The sequence below is a fragment of the Semicossyphus pulcher genome, unplaced genomic scaffold (assembly GCF_022749685.1).
Source record: "Semicossyphus pulcher isolate SPU_LCO1_2020_fin unplaced genomic scaffold, fSemPul1.0.p SCAF_17, whole genome shotgun sequence".
Classification (NCBI taxonomy): Eukaryota; Metazoa; Chordata; class Actinopteri; order Labriformes; family Labridae; genus Semicossyphus; species Semicossyphus pulcher.
The window spans coordinates 18,914,981-18,930,206 of record NW_027211681.1 but is presented as its reverse complement, the minus strand read 5'-3'; the positions used below and the strand labels follow the sequence as shown (position 1 = coordinate 18,930,206).

At 41.7% G+C, this 15,226-nt stretch overlaps 2 protein-coding genes across 3 annotated transcripts; both read left to right on the top strand.

Annotated features, from left to right (window-relative positions):
- Nucleotides 1-2: 2 nt before the first annotated feature.
- sart1 (spliceosome associated factor 1, recruiter of U4/U6.U5 tri-snRNP) lies at nucleotides 3-2,838 on the top strand. The gene has a single exon (XM_069666494.1). It carries the CDS (start codon nucleotides 312-314, stop codon nucleotides 2,631-2,633), a length of 2,322 nt encoding a protein of 773 aa, XP_069522595.1. The 5' UTR covers nucleotides 3-311; the 3' UTR covers nucleotides 2,634-2,838.
- A 1,051-nt stretch (nucleotides 2,839-3,889) lies between these two features.
- osbp (oxysterol binding protein) lies at nucleotides 3,890-13,344 on the top strand. Of its 2 annotated transcripts, XM_069665984.1 has the most exons (16): nucleotides 3,890-3,980; nucleotides 5,126-5,296; nucleotides 5,938-6,146; nucleotides 6,252-6,414; nucleotides 6,505-6,616; nucleotides 6,712-6,910; nucleotides 7,022-7,133; nucleotides 7,245-7,308; nucleotides 7,420-7,587; nucleotides 7,679-7,924; nucleotides 8,063-8,183; nucleotides 8,601-8,704; nucleotides 8,855-8,950; nucleotides 9,411-9,595; nucleotides 9,675-9,904; nucleotides 12,615-13,344. In XM_069665984.1, exons 2-16 carry the CDS (start codon nucleotides 5,163-5,165, stop codon nucleotides 12,755-12,757), a joined length of 2,286 nt encoding a protein of 761 aa, XP_069522085.1. In that variant the 5' UTR covers nucleotides 3,890-3,980; nucleotides 5,126-5,162; the 3' UTR covers nucleotides 12,758-13,344. The 2 variants fall into 2 exon arrangements, with proteins under 2 accessions (XP_069522085.1, XP_069522084.1); XM_069665983.1 differs by having other exon boundaries at nucleotides 5,938-6,414.
- The last annotated feature ends 1,882 nt before the right edge of the window (nucleotides 13,345-15,226 follow it).

Sequence of the window (15,226 nt, the reverse complement as noted above, 5' to 3'; positions counted from 1 at the left end):
GTTCACTGTTCGTTTGATGAAGTGCGAAGTTGTGTACCGTAACGTGGACTTTTGATGGTTAAACTGGTGTGAAGAAACCATACAGCTAAGGATTTATTCCCACATCCTCACTTGTTTCCGATTACCTTCGCATTTCAAATACAAGGTTTCATTTCTGTGACCGCACTGAGTGAGTTGTGTCGTCGGATAGCCGCTTAGCCTTCAAAGCTAACGTGAGCTACTTAGCGAAAGGACACTTCTGTTTTTACAATAATACCTACTTCGACAGCAGTAGTTTTTATTTACAACTGTTGTAACCTGCAGCTGAAATAATGGGATCATCAAAGAAACACAAGGAAAAGAGCCGCGACAAGGACACAGAAGAGCGCCGTCGCGAGCATAAGAAACATCGCCATAAGGACCGGGAGAGAGAAACTACAGACCGGGATGGGACTCGGGATAAAGAGAAAAGAAAACGCTCCAGGTCCAGGGAAAGAAGCGGACGGGAGAGCCGCAGCAAAGGTGAAAGGGGCAGCGGGGAGCCACGAGTTAAGAAGGAGAAAGTTGATCTTGGATATGAAGAAAGTAATGCAGAAGTGGCCCCTCAGTCTGCAAGCGGTGATGCATCTCTCAGCATTGATGACACAAACAAACTGAGAGCCAAGCTGGGTCTTAAGCCTCTGGAAATGAGTGACAACAAGAAGGAGCTCGGGACCAAAGAGGAACCGCTGGTGGCTGAGACTATCAACCCTGTTCTCATTAACAAGCAGAAAGAGATGAGGGAGAAGCTTGCAGCTATGAAAGAAAAACGCATCCAGAATCAGAAACTGGGAAAAGTCAAGACCTTAGCAGAGGATGACTGGCTGGACGACACTGCTGCTTGGGTTGAGAGAAGCAGAACGATGGCAAAGGAAAAAGAAATGGCAGAGAAAAGAGCTAAACTTCTGGAAGAGATGGATGAGGAGTTTGGTGTCAGCAGTCTGGTGGAGGAGGAGTTTGCACAAAGCAAGAAGGAGGCCTACACATCTGGAGATCTTAAGGGACTCAAAGTGCAGCACAAAGTGGATTCCTTCAATGAGGGCCAGACTGTCATCCTGACCCTACAGGACAAAGGTGTTCTTGAAGAGGAGGAAGATGTGCTTGTAAATGTGGGACTGGTTGACAAGGAAAAAGCAGAAAAGAATGTGGAGTTAAAAAAGAAAAAGCCAGATTACAAGCCCTATGAAGAAGAGGAGAGCGTGGATGATATGGTTACAATCAAGTCCCGCTCTGTACTATCAAAGTATGATGAGGAAATTGAGGGGGAGAAGAAAAAGAGTTTCCGGTTAAATACAGGGGGCTTTGCTGATGGGGAGCGAGAGCGGGAGCTACAGGCCATGAGAGAGGCTCTAAGAAATCAGGCCCAATCTCTGGATATGCCTGCTCTCACTATCGCCTCAGAGTATTACACACCGCAGGAAATGGTGGGCTTTAAAAAGACAAAACGCCGTGTGAAGAAGATCAGGAAGAAGGAGAAACAGACAGCAGCAGATGAGCTTGTCATTGATGACACCCGCAGCACTGATTTTGGCTCCAGGACACGTGGTCGAGGCCTCAAACCGGTGGATGAAGAAGGTGAGGAAGTAAAGGAGGAGGAGAGCACAACGTCACACAGTATCCCCTTATTGTCTGATGATATCAGAACCGCAGAAATGGAAATGAGCGACGACGAAGACTTCACACCCCCTGAGCCTACTGTTTTTGAGGAGGATGAAGCAGAGCAGGAGCTCCAGAAACAACTGGAGAAGCAGAGGAAGCTGAAGCAAAAGCAGCTTCTCAAAGACTCTGGGGAGAAGGTGGCAGAGCAGATTAAAGTGCTTGTTAAAGGGGAAAGTGAAAATGACCCCGACAAGAGGAACAACATTGTTTTCAACGCCACCTCAGAGTTTTGCAGAGCTCTGGGGGATATTCCAACTTATGGACTGTCCGGCAACAGAGAGGACCAAGAAGATATGATGGACTTTGAACAGGAAGAAGAGAAAGATGATGCTGGAGGTTCAGATTCAGAGATGGATGAGAATGTTGGCTGGAGCACAGTTAATTTGGATGAAGAGCAGAAACAACCAGATTTCTCCACAGCCTCTGCCACCATTTTGGATGAAGAGCCCATCGTCAACTCCGGCCTTGCAGCTGCCTTGCTGTTGTGCAAAAACAAAGGTCTGTTGGACACTCAAATGCAGAAAGTAGCTCGTGTCAGAGCACCTAAAGGCGCCTTGCCCAACGACAACTACTGCATTGAGGACAAGATGGGCTTTGACGACAAGTACAGTCGCCGAGAAGAATACAGAGGCTTCACTCAAGACTTCAAGGAGAAGGAGAGCTATAAGCCCGACGTTAAGATTGAATATGTGGATGAATCTGGGCGGAGACTCACTCCGAAAGAAGCTTTTAGGCAGCTGTCGCATCGGTTCCATGGAAAAGGGTCTGGAAAGATGAAGACGGAGAGGAGGATGAAAAAGCTCGAGGAAGAGGCTCTGCTGAAGAAGATGAGCAGCAGTGACACTCCCCTAGGGACGGTGGCTTTGCTTCAGGAGAAGCAGAAATCTCAGAAAACACCATATATTGTGCTTAGCGGGAGTGGGAAAAGTATGAATGCAAACACCATCACCAAATAAGTTAGGGGGAGGAGTGAATTATCTGTAAAGCAAATATACACTGACACATTCACTGATATGCACACTTACTGACACATGCACGGAAATACACACACACACACACACAGGATGTTTTAAGTAATGTAACTGCTTTGATTTCATGCCTAATACAAGCTTCATTGTTGTAGTGAAGAAATGTCCAATAAATTACTACAGATGAAAGAAATGTTTAATTTTTGTTTTCTTTGTTGCGAATTTTAACAGGTGAAGAGTAATTCAGGAGGTAACTGTCAAGATGAGAATATTGTTTTAATGAAACTTGTACCTGCTAATATAATGTGAAGTGTCAATCATTTCATTTCCTGACAGCTATTGCATATTTTATGGCATGAGGCCAGGAACAGGTACGGTAGGGAAGAAGAGGGGGAAGAAGTATTCATAGAAAAATGCGTTTAGGTTCTTATTATAGGTAGCAAAAGCAAATGGCAATTTTCCTTTGGATTTTTAAAGTTAAATGTAGTTTACAATAAACAAAACTATGGTATAAAAACAGTGAAATCACTGTGGAATGGAAAACAGGATTTGAATTTGAAAATTACTCTTCTATGGTTTTTTCCTTACTGTTAAAATTCTATATTAACAAATCTTTAAGCTAAGTCACCAAAAAGTTGCCTCTGATAGATGTTTAATACATAATTACTGGAAATATGACCTGACATAATGATCATAAATCTCACAAATGTTTGCATTAGACGGTTATTAAATGGCACATGACAGAGGCAGGTGGTTAGTCAAAGGGTGTCCCTTAATGTAATCTGGAATTCTTCAAACTGATTAAATTAAAATAAATAATTAAAATAATTTTAATAATAATACAATTAATTTTATTATTTACCCTTTCAAATTAATAGTGTACATATGTTCTGAGCAAGTGAATTAAACAATAACTTTTCGTTAGATTTACTGCCAATCTTGATCAATGACATATATATATATATATATAGATCTATATATACGGTCTTTGCTCTTGATGAACAAAATACCTTTAACACTCAAAGTATTAAAATATTTATAAACTAGTTATTTTTCCTTACATGCAAATGTGTTTAAGTTCCAGTTTTGTTTCAGTACATTGTATTATGAAATCATGAAATATATTTCAGTTCATTTCCTTTCCTGGGTGGAACTAACGTTGACAGTTGAGGGGCCGTGCGGAAGCAATTTTTGTTGCACAACCTGTAGAAAAGTAGTCGCTCTCCTCAATACATCCCCTTGAAAGTAGTTAGCTAAGCTATCACTAGCTAGCTTACAACGCCTCCTCCGACGCGGAATGCACAGCATTAACAACTGAAGTCTTACGCGGTGTAGGTAAGCGTAACGAACATATGATAAAGTGTTAGTGTTATTAAAATGTTTGAGCTAGATAGCACGGTTGTAGCCTCGTCAACGACGTATCAGCTGGTTTGACAGCTTCCTGTTGTTTAGCTAGCAGTAAGCTTAGTGACGGACACTTTTAAGTAGCTTTAATGTTCTTGTTCCTGGAAGTACCTCGTAGTATGCAGGCTGTATTTGTTTAACACTTGCATGTCATTCCGGAAAAAACTGGTGGTTTAAATTGAATGTTATCGGTAGTGAGCTGTGTTATATCAACCCTTTGAGAGTTGCTTTTACAGTATCGTTTAACATTAACGAAACAGTACATTGCTATAGGATTCATGTCAGCTCTCCAAAATGTATTGTTATGTTGTAATTGCAGATTCAATATTAACGCCAAATAGAAACAAACATCACCTTGCTAATCCCGATTCAGTTTTAGGGGGTTTCACTGCTGTAGCTAATGTTAGCTAACATCCTTACCTGTTAAAGGTAATGCCAAAAATGGACATCCAGCATTCGTTCATATGTGTATAATCTAAATTTGGCTACTGTTCTCCAGCATTTGGTAGTAAGTATTTATTCGTCGATTTAATGTTTTAAAGCCACTGTGAGGAACTTTTTGTGTTGATTTTAGCGCCCCCTGTGAACAAAGCCGTACCCCTTAACAGTTTGCTGATTTTGTCCTGTACATGCTTCAGTGGTGGTTTTTAACAAGAAATCTCTTGGTGCTTTAATATGTATCACTCACTTTAGAATTTTGCCCTGGAAAATGTAAACAACGGTAGCGTGCAGTTATTCACTTCGTCTGGCACCTAACCCCCGCCAGCAGTTTCAGGCATTAAAAACAACTATATAGAAAAAATCTGTCTTGTCACTGATGGTCTGGTTTCCTTTTGTAGGTTATATAGAGTAATCAGCCAAACCAGCGAAAAACTCCTCACAGGTGCTTTAAGTTTAAATTGAAATTGATCCCTAAAAACCCAAGCAGCTAAGCATTGATCTCTATTTGTTGATGCTAACCTTTTTAAGTGTTAGAAAGTGTGACCAAGACATCAAATGCACATTAAGCAGACTAAACAATAGCATGTCCACAAATTAAAATTCAATTCAAATTTCAATTGATTTTTTCATCACAGGCTCTAACTTCACCCGGTGAAACCACAGGCTGTTGTGATGTCGGAGCCTAAGCCCCCTACTCCAACCCCTGGAGACAACTACAAGGGTTGGCTCTTCAAATGGACAAATTACATTAAAGGTTACCAGAGACGCTGGTTTGTTCTGAGCAATGGGCTGCTCTCTTACTACAGGTGAGTTACAGGCATATGACTGAATATGCAATGAATTTACAGAGTTTTCTCCTGCTAAACAGGAAGCCAGTGGGGTACCTATTGGAGAGGCTATTGCTCTCGCAGGTTGTTGCTAACCTTTTGCTTTTAAAGACCCTTTGAATAAGCAGTGCACTTAAAATAGCACTATATGTCAAATTTGATCAAATTTATTCAATCAGTCAATCAATTTTTATTTGTATAGGTATAAGTTATCTCAAGACACGCAGGTCTAGACTTTAGGTACTCTTTTTAAAAATATATATTATTTAGAGTGAGACCCAACATGAATCCACCATGACCAGTACTTAGCAACATTTGGCACAGTGGCAAAGAAAAACTTCCCTTTAACAGGCAGAAACCTTGAGCATGTATGTATGTATATTACATTTTGTTATATATATATTTATATATAGATATATCTATATCTATATATAGATATATCTATATCTATATCTATATAGATGAATGTGTATATATAATCAATTTATGTCCAGATATATATATCTATAAATATATATAGATGAATGTATATATAATCAATTTATGTCCAAATATATAGCTTTCTGAATACATCAAACAGGGAATTTGAATATGACTGTCCTTCATTCCCTTCACTCCAGGACCCAGGCGGAGATGGGTCACACATGCCGAGGCACCATCAACTTGGCCACAGCCAATATTGCTGTAGAGGACTCATGCAATTTTGTCATTTCCAATGGAGGGGCGCAGACCTACCACCTGAAGGCCAGCTCAGAAATTGAGCGTCAGCGATGGATCACGGCGCTGGAGCTAGCCAAGGCAAAGGCCGTCCACATGCAGGCCGAATCTGGTAAGACGGAAAATGCAAAAGACTGTTCTTCCCTATGTGTAAAACACTGTCTTATTGTCTGTCTTATTTTTTTTGTTATATCATCTTCTCTGTTGTCTCCCTCAGATGACTCAGGTGATGATTGCCCTGCAGTGCCCCCCACCTCAGGACAGGGTGGAGGCTGCCGTAACTCAGAAGTCCAGTCCACACTTCGCACACTCAACAGCAAGGTGGAGGACCTCACCACCTGCAATGATCTCATTGTCAAGCATGGGTCTGCCCTCCAAAGGTATTAGCTATCGCACTAAGCAGTTTGATTACTCTTAGAAAAAACAATACAATACAAAGAAGCACTTTTTTATTCCTTTATTCAACACAGGTCTTTGTCAGAACTGGAGGCGATTCGAGTCGGAGGGGAAATGGGGGAGAAGATCAGACAAGTGACGGAGAGAGCCACGCTGTTCAGAATCACCTCTAATGCAATGATCAATGTAAGACACTGAAGCTTCAATTGCAGAGAAAAGCACATCCTTGTTTTCAACTCTCTCGCTGACATGCTGCTCTCTGTTTTTGCATGCCACTTAAGGCGTGTAGAGACTTCCTGTCCCTGGCCCAGAGCCACAGTAAGCGCTGGCAGAAGGCTCTACAGGTGGAAAGAGACCAGAGAATACGGCTGGAGGAGACTTTGGAGCAGCTGGCCAAACAGCACAACCATTTGGAAAGAGCTTTCAGAGGAGCTACAGTTCTCCCCTCGTCATTCAGCAATTCTGCCTTAGGTAACAAAGGTGAGGCTCTCATCCCTAACTAAACTTCTGTGTATGGACTGTTGATTTTACTAGGAGCTTGCCGCTTAACAGTGCCAAAAAGACCTTTCAAACTATCTGTCTGCACTTTAGGTGGTTCAGGAAAAGGTGACGCCAGTGACGAGGATGATGATAATGAATTCTTTGATGCTATGGAAGACCCAGCAGAGTTTATCACCGTCCCTGCTGATCCCAAGTATCACAGGTAATTTTTCCGTTTGTCTTTTTTACATGAAAATATTCTTTTTTTTTTTCAGCCTCAACTGTTTTTTTTAATTTATATTTCTTCTTGTGTTCTTGTCTATATGTCCATCAGGAGATCTGGCAGCAACGTCAGTGGGCTCAGCAGTGAGACTGGAATGGATGATCAGTCGACAAACGTGTGTTCACTTCATTTTTTGCAAGCATGTTCTGATTTGCACTGACTTGTCTCTTCTCCCCCGTGCAACAGCCACCTGACCCTTAAGGCTGTTTTTCTTCTTCTCTTCCAGTTTGATGAGCTGTCTTTGGCATCCAATCCAGAGTCTCCACAGCCCCTCGAGCTAGAGCCAGTTAGACAAAGAAGGACTCGTATCCCCGACAAGCCCAACTATTACCTCAATCTGTGGAGCATCATGAAGAACTGTATTGGAAAGGAGCTCTCAAAGATACCAATGCCTGTAAGAAACATGTTCTCCTACTGGTATCTAAGCTGCTTTGCTTGGGATAACAGCCAGGAGTAATCACACTTCTTCTCTCTTTAACTATTAGGTGAATTTCAATGAGCCACTGTCAATGCTGCAACGTCTATCTGAAGACCTGGAGTACTACGAGCTGCTGGATAAAGCTGCCAAATGTCAGAGCTCTCTGGAGCAGATGTGTTATGTCGCTGCATTCACAGTCTCCTCCTACTCCACTACTGTGCACCGCACAGGAAAACCCTTCAATCCTCTGCTTGGAGAAACATTTGAGCTTGATCGGCTTACAGAGTGCGGCTACCGCTCCCTCTGTGAACAGGTAGATTGAAAACAACACTGGAAATTAAACCAAATGTGAAAAGGCAGCATCACACAAGTAACACATGACTTTTAAGATAGAAACTAGAGGATCACATTTATGTTTGACAAGATTCTTACACATCACTTCTCTTCTCAGGTGAGTCACCACCCACCTGCTGCTGCTCACCATGCCATCTCTGAAAAGGGCTGGAGCCTCAGACAGGAAATTACTCTGGCCAGCAAGTTTAGAGGAAAATATCTGTCCATCATGCCTTTGGGTGAGTTCGTGCAGACTGAGAAGCTAGCCCTCAGAGTACAACTTGTATCAGTGTGGAAAAGTATGCTAGTTTGAATTCAGTAGGGTAAAATGCTGTAACCTGGACATTCAAAGGAAACAAGCCAGACCTGATCATATATATTTTTTATGATGGATTGCATTTCTGAGAATCTAGATTTAGCTGCTAACAGAGGAGATAGTATGGCTTAAGGATACATATAAGCATGAGGGGTTTTATTTGTTACTTGTAAAAAGAATACACATCCTAAAGTAGATGGCAAGGCAAGCTCTGGTAACCTGAGCTTTTATGACAGCATGTTTTAACTCACTGGTACGTACCATATCTCTGGAAAATTATATTTATATTTTGGGTGTGAAAGTAAAAAACGACCTATGCTTTTTCTCTCTCTATTCCCAGGTTCTATCCAGTGTATATTCGAGAAGAGTGACAATCACTACTCCTGGAAGAAAGTGACTACAACAATTCACAACATTATTGTTGGCAAATTATGGATTGACCAGGTAAATTGAAAGCTGACAAAACTTTAACACAACTACCTAGGAATAAATAACTGGCAGAGATGTCTTTATCAAACGTCTTGCTTATTCTTCTACTAGATTTGATCTTTAAGACAGCAAAGCATTTAGTCTCTTTTCTTTGTGCTCGTCCAGTCAGGGGAGATAGATGTGGTGAACCACAAGACAGGAGATCGCTGCCACCTCAAGTTCACTCCCTACAGTTACTTCTCCAGAGATGTTCCAAGAAAGGTCAGTTCACAGTCCTTTTCTTTCTCTATCAAATATACAGCACTTCCTAAATGTAAAGCTGCAGTAAAGAAGAGCTATTGTACTTCTTTATCAATACAATTCAACAATCCTATACATCATCCTGCCATGAAGTCGTCATCATCAATGCCTTTAAAGTTTATTTGATATGATGTAGCACTGTTGCATAGTGAGTTATGGTGTGTGATTGCATTGTATTTACAGGTGTTTCTAATGTTCTGCTCCCCTAACGTATGTAAATGAAAGGACAAAAATGCTAAGTATATAATTGAATCAACACATTTCCAACAATGTCATTAAAAACTAAACATAATAGAGTGGAAGTTTAGTTCATGGCAGAGCTGTTGTGTGTCACTGTATTACTTTGTAAAGCTGTACCTCATAAGGAAGCCACTGAGTGAAAGTTGAATGAAATCCCTGAACTGCTGTGTTTGTCTTTCAGGTAACAGGAGTTGTAACAGACAAGGATGGAAAGGCCCATTACGTGCTATCAGGAACGTGGGATGAGAAGATGGAGTTTTCCCGGGTAATGCAGAGCAGTAAGGGCGAGAACGGCACCGAGGGCAAACAGAGGACCGTCTACCAGACGCTCAAAGCCAAAGAGATCTGGACAAAGAATCCTCTACCGTGAGTTTGTTGAGAACATTCTTTAAACAAATGATCCTGTAGCTTTGTGCCTTTGACGCTTATGCTGATGACTTCACAGAGAGGGAGCAGAGAACATGTACTTCTTCTCCTCACTGGCCTTGACGCTCAATGAAGCTGAAGAGGGAGTGGCACCAACTGACAGTCGAAAACGCCCTGACCAGCGGTTAATGGAGGACGGCCGTTGGGACGAAGCCAACGCAGAGAAACAGAGACTGGAGGAGAAACAGCGCATAACCCGTCGAGAGAGGGAGAGGGAGGCTGTTAAAGCAGCAAGCACACCAGAGGAAGGTAAACATACAGTTATTAGCTTTGTTTTGGTGTTTATTTATTATTTATCTCAACGTCTGTCTGTTCATTCATCTTTTACCCACTTTGTCTGTCTTGGAAAACACTGTCTGCTTGTCTCTGTCTCAACCCTAAGCTGTCAATGAGGATTCAATCAATGATTCACCCTTGAAAAGCAAGTACTCATCTCCTAGTCCTTTCTGATCTTTGCTCTACATTATACTACACTAAACTATACTGTAGGTGCAAATCGCTGTCTTCTACACCATCTTGTAAACCCTTCATCAACCTGTTAACATCCCCTCGTCCATTTCTGTTCCGTTTAGCTGATGCAGTGGAGACTGCCACAGAAGCTAATGAGGTTTCTGAAGAAAGCAAGTATCACTTTAAAGCTTTACGTAGCATGCACTTTTAAGGTGCTTTGTGCAGCATTTTAACAGAGCAGTGAGTGAGAATTTGCCCTATTTCTGGAATAAATTCAGGGCAGAATAATCAGAATCAGCAATGCACAACAAATGTTATTAAGCCACTTTCCCACTGGTCAAAAAACCCGCTAACACCGGCTTTTTTGCTTAGTGGGAAAGGTTTCAACCGACATTCAGACCGGGGTCAAATGACTCGTAATTATCGCCTCGGCTCCAAACGGCATTGATGGGAACACAAAATCTGTGTCGATGCGTTAATCTCCACCCCCTTTCCAGCGAGATGCTATGCTCCGCCGGGAACTTCTGCGACTCCTCGTCACCTCAGCGAACCGTCTCCGTCCAGCGCTCGAACATCGTTCCAAATTTGTCAGCGCCAAGTTTGATAAACAGACTGAATGAGTAATGGATCAAATAAAGACCTAACCACCGTGACATCTTCACTGTTTACTAACCCTGTCTCCGATGCGTTTGCAGAAATGAGACCGATAGGAGTATACTCCACTGGCAATGGGAAAAGAGACAATCAGCATCTATTAGCGGGTCTGAAAACCCAGCGTCAACACACTAATTTGTCGTGGTAAAAGGGGTTTAAGCATGTTCTTAAAGACCTTACAGTTACTCAGATAAGTTCTGACATGTAAGGAGAAATAGCTTGCATTTTCTCACATGTTGTTTGGAACAATTTTGACAGAGGTCATACATTACTTACAAATTTAACAGCACTATTTTCTTGTTGTTAGATTTAATAAACTTAAATAACAGAGTCCAGAACATTGAAGATTTGTAGCTCGTATTAGCCCCCACAGCGTCTGTTAGCTTGTGTTGCTTAACAGAAGAAAAGCAAACAAAAAATGCTGATCCTTTTTGTAACAGGAAGTGCTGCATGAGATAGAGATCAGAAACTGTCCCAACTTGCTCTCTGTGAAGTATGTTTAGCTGTTCCTTTTGTATTTAGCTTGCTTCGCTTAAAATGCTACACACAGCACTTCTAAAAGGAGCATAAACAAGAAGTTTGTGTTTTAGATTCTGTTTGAGTTGTGGATTCACATCTTTCTTTTTCATGATGTTAAGCTGACACAGAGGATTCTCCCCCTCACACACCTGTTGCATGCAAGTAGCCCCTTACATTTCATTCTGTGTTCTCCCCTGTGCCTTCATCTTAAGATCATTCCCAATCTTTTTACGTTCTAACTCTGAAAGATTCATCCTTCATTATTCTATTTTCAGTACCTTATGGACCATCTTTCTCCCCTTATGCAAGCAAGTATTCTGATCACGTGGCGCAGCATCCAGTGCAAATATTTAAAACAAATTCTGGTGTATGAATTACTTCTAGATTTAGAGCAGTTCTTTAAATTTTCCATCGTTTCCTCCTTTATATCCTTTTGCGCTTTGTTTTCTTAGCGGAAGGCAAGGAAGGGCCTTATGGAGCTCAAGTCAAAAGCAAGTAACATAAGTGTCCCTCTCCATTATCCCCTGTTTTGTTTATTCTTTAGATCTGTGTTTGTAGTCTATAGGGAGCCCTATAGAGCACTGTAACTAAGGCCCCGTGTCCACAGAGCGCCTTCTTCTGGCAGAAAAGCACGGGGATGAAGCGCTTATACTGTGAGAGGAAAAACGCTGCACTCTGGTTTTGTTTCTATGGCAACATTTAGTTTAACTTACCACACAGCTAACAACTAGCTTACAACACTTAGGGCAATAAAAGCACAACACTTACCAGCAACATTTAGTGTCGGGCCAATCTGCTCCCACAAACGGGCCTTTTGGTCTCTACTGTGATACTGTTAGTTTGTCATATCATAGGCTACAGCTCCGGGTAGACAGAAACAGGTTGCTCGTCCATGTTTGGTGGTAACCGGGGTGACGAGTGGCGCCCCGTCTGATTGGTTGCCTGGAAAAAAGTGCAGCCACATACGCTCTGTCCTCATTGGGAACAATTGACAAAAGGCGCTAGGTGGACACAGGGCCTAACTGTAGAATTGGCACAAACCTAGCACTTGAGTATTTTGGAGTAGCATTTTGTCTGTCATTGATCAGTATACTGTGGTCCTGGGCATTATTTATGTGAGCCTGATTGATTGAAATCAATCTCCTGTTTTGGGTTTTGCGTGTTTAAGATGCATCTGAAGAACAAGCGATCGGAAACATCTCTTAGGGAACTATCTGAGAGCATATCCGCTTCATCTAAGCAAGATGTGTTTTCAGAGCTTAGTGGCTTCTAAACCCTCCCATTAGGTGCCTCTAAGCGTCATCTACCTCTGAAGATGTTCTTTCCCTTCCTCTAGGCGCCCATCAAGACAACTACCAAGCACTGTGGTTTGAGAAGTTTGACGACCCTGTATCCGGAGAGACCATGCACGTCTACAAGGGTGGCTACTGGGAGGCGAAGGACCAAGGTAGCTGGGAAATGTGCCAGGACATCTTCTAATCCCAGCGGAGTCAGTGTGTGTGGTGTACCACTGAGAAGATGGAAAGAGGTGACTTACTTTACCTAAGTGGGAAATCAAGCCTGATATCAACCTTTCCTCAGTGTCCACAGTTTCAACCAATCTACCCGCTCCGCTCCCATTTCCAGCAGTGAGTTGCTCAGGATTAAAGGCATTTGGACTTCACCCTTAATGTAGCTACAATGCATTGTTTAACATTGCAGCTGATTACTGTTCAAAATTCCCCCTCACTGCCGCTCAAACTCTGATGTTTATCTCTGTTGGGCCACCAGTCATCCTCTGCTTTTGAGTTGTGTGTGGAAATAGAACATTCTGGTAACTTCATTATGCAGGTTTTTGTTGTGCATTTCTGATCCCGATTATTTAGCCCTGAATAAATTCCAGCTCCCTCAGCACAGCACTGCTGTAAGTCAAAGTTAAATCACAAATAACATTTTTAATAGTTTACACTGTTCACTATTCCAACTTCAGACCACATCAAATGCACAGATGCAGTCAGGCTTCAATGGTTCAGACAAAAGAGAGATAAATAAAAGCCCCTTACAAACTGCCACTTCGAGGCGCGATTATTACAGAGGCCTAACAGAGGCCTAACATCGGCGAAACTGCGTCTGTGGAAACTGTGGAGCCAACAGGGCGTGTGAATGTAAAGCAGGCGCTGTTTGTTTACTCCTCGCGCACGTTTTGCTTCCGCAACACTGGAATGCTATAACAACACACTGGCAGCTTAATGCTGGCGTTACCTGGTCCATTGAAAATGGCAAAGGCTGCATGCTTCGATTTGCCGCTGTGGTGGAACTGCAGTGTAAACCGTTTCTAAAAGGGGAAACATTCCAATTTACATACTTATCTCTGTCTAAGTAAGCACAGTGAGTGTATTTATATAGCGCTTTTTACGGACATAAGTCACAAAGTGCTTTACGTGAACATGACATAGAGAAATAGAAGCATAAAAGATAAGGTGGCCACATGAGCCACATGCATAAAAGCACCCAAAATTGAAGCCACAGTAACCAGATACAATAAAAACAAACAGTCACTAACTCAAACGCCCGGCTAAACGAGTATGTTGTTAACTGATTTCTGCTTTGTCTCTTGGGTGCATCTGCCAACAGCAACAATGGCATCCAAAAAAATGAGATAAGTGGACGTTATTGACGAGGAAACGTTTTACAGTGTTTGGCTAACTCTGGTGTTCAGCTGTAATGGTTCATGTCAGGGTATTCAAAGAAGGCTGAGGGTGCAGCTGCTCATGGGCAATAAATCATGGAACAGGTAGGCACTGCCAGCACAGAGTCTGCAAGCAGGAGAACTCGGCTGTCTCGGCAACAGTGTATCCAAACTAGGAATTATTCGCTACAACTTGCAGTACTACTTTAGCCCCTTAAGTAAAACAATAACTCTGAAGTTCTGCTACATCGACACATTAGCCATTTCCCACTTTTGCACTGAATATTTCCAAATTAGTTTCTGATTTCTTTTTTTTTGTCCCCTGATATGTCTCAGATCCCCATGTAAAAAAAAAGTTGAATCAATGTGACAGAAGTTTATAATGATTGTCATTCCTGGTGTATTCTAAGTAAGTAAGTAAGTCTAGCTTGGACATCTTAATTGTGGGTCTTAAATTGATACATGCTTTTGTTTCAGATGTTTGCAGGTTTTTTCTTTTTCACTTTTTACATTTAACCTTTTTGTCTACTTATTTTTTACTGAGAACGAGTGATAATTCTTTCACTTAATTAAATATGATACTATCTTGAATACTATATGAAACAACAAATGTGTGAAAGTACCACTCCAAGTAGAAAGATACCAGTGGCACTATTGCCAGCAATGCGGGGGAAATCTTTCAGAAGTATGTCTTGTTTTTGTGTTATATATTTGTTCATAAATTCATTTTAAAGAGTAAATCACAAGTATACTAACCTGTAGTTAAATTGCTCATGTTTTGTGGGACACCAGCCCCCTCAACTATGAGGCACCATTATGTGGCATATGGACATAAGGAGTGGCAGCAAAGGCATTTTTAAAGTACTTGAAAGGGGCATGCTTTGCTCCAGCTTAAAAAAACTTGTAGTGTACGTGTTTGTCATTGAGAGCCAGATATGATGAAATCATCTTGTGTATGAGATCAACTCAGATCAGTTTGTTGATAATGAAACGTCTTTTTCATTCTCTATCCTCTACACACATTCAGGCTTGTATTTTAATGCCTAAAGTTTGTGCTCTCACAACACGAGGATCAACCATTTCAATTCTGCTTACAGACTGAATGTTGTTCCCCATTTCAACAGCTCAAAGTAATTGAAGGTGTCACTGAGCTGTGTGCTGATTTCTACAGGCTTGATGACAGTGAAGTGAAGGGAAATGTGAGGCAGGCAAGCGTTTTTGTCTTCCTGGTTTCCTTCAAACTTCTCGATCACAGCTTTAATCTTGATGTAGGTTTTTCT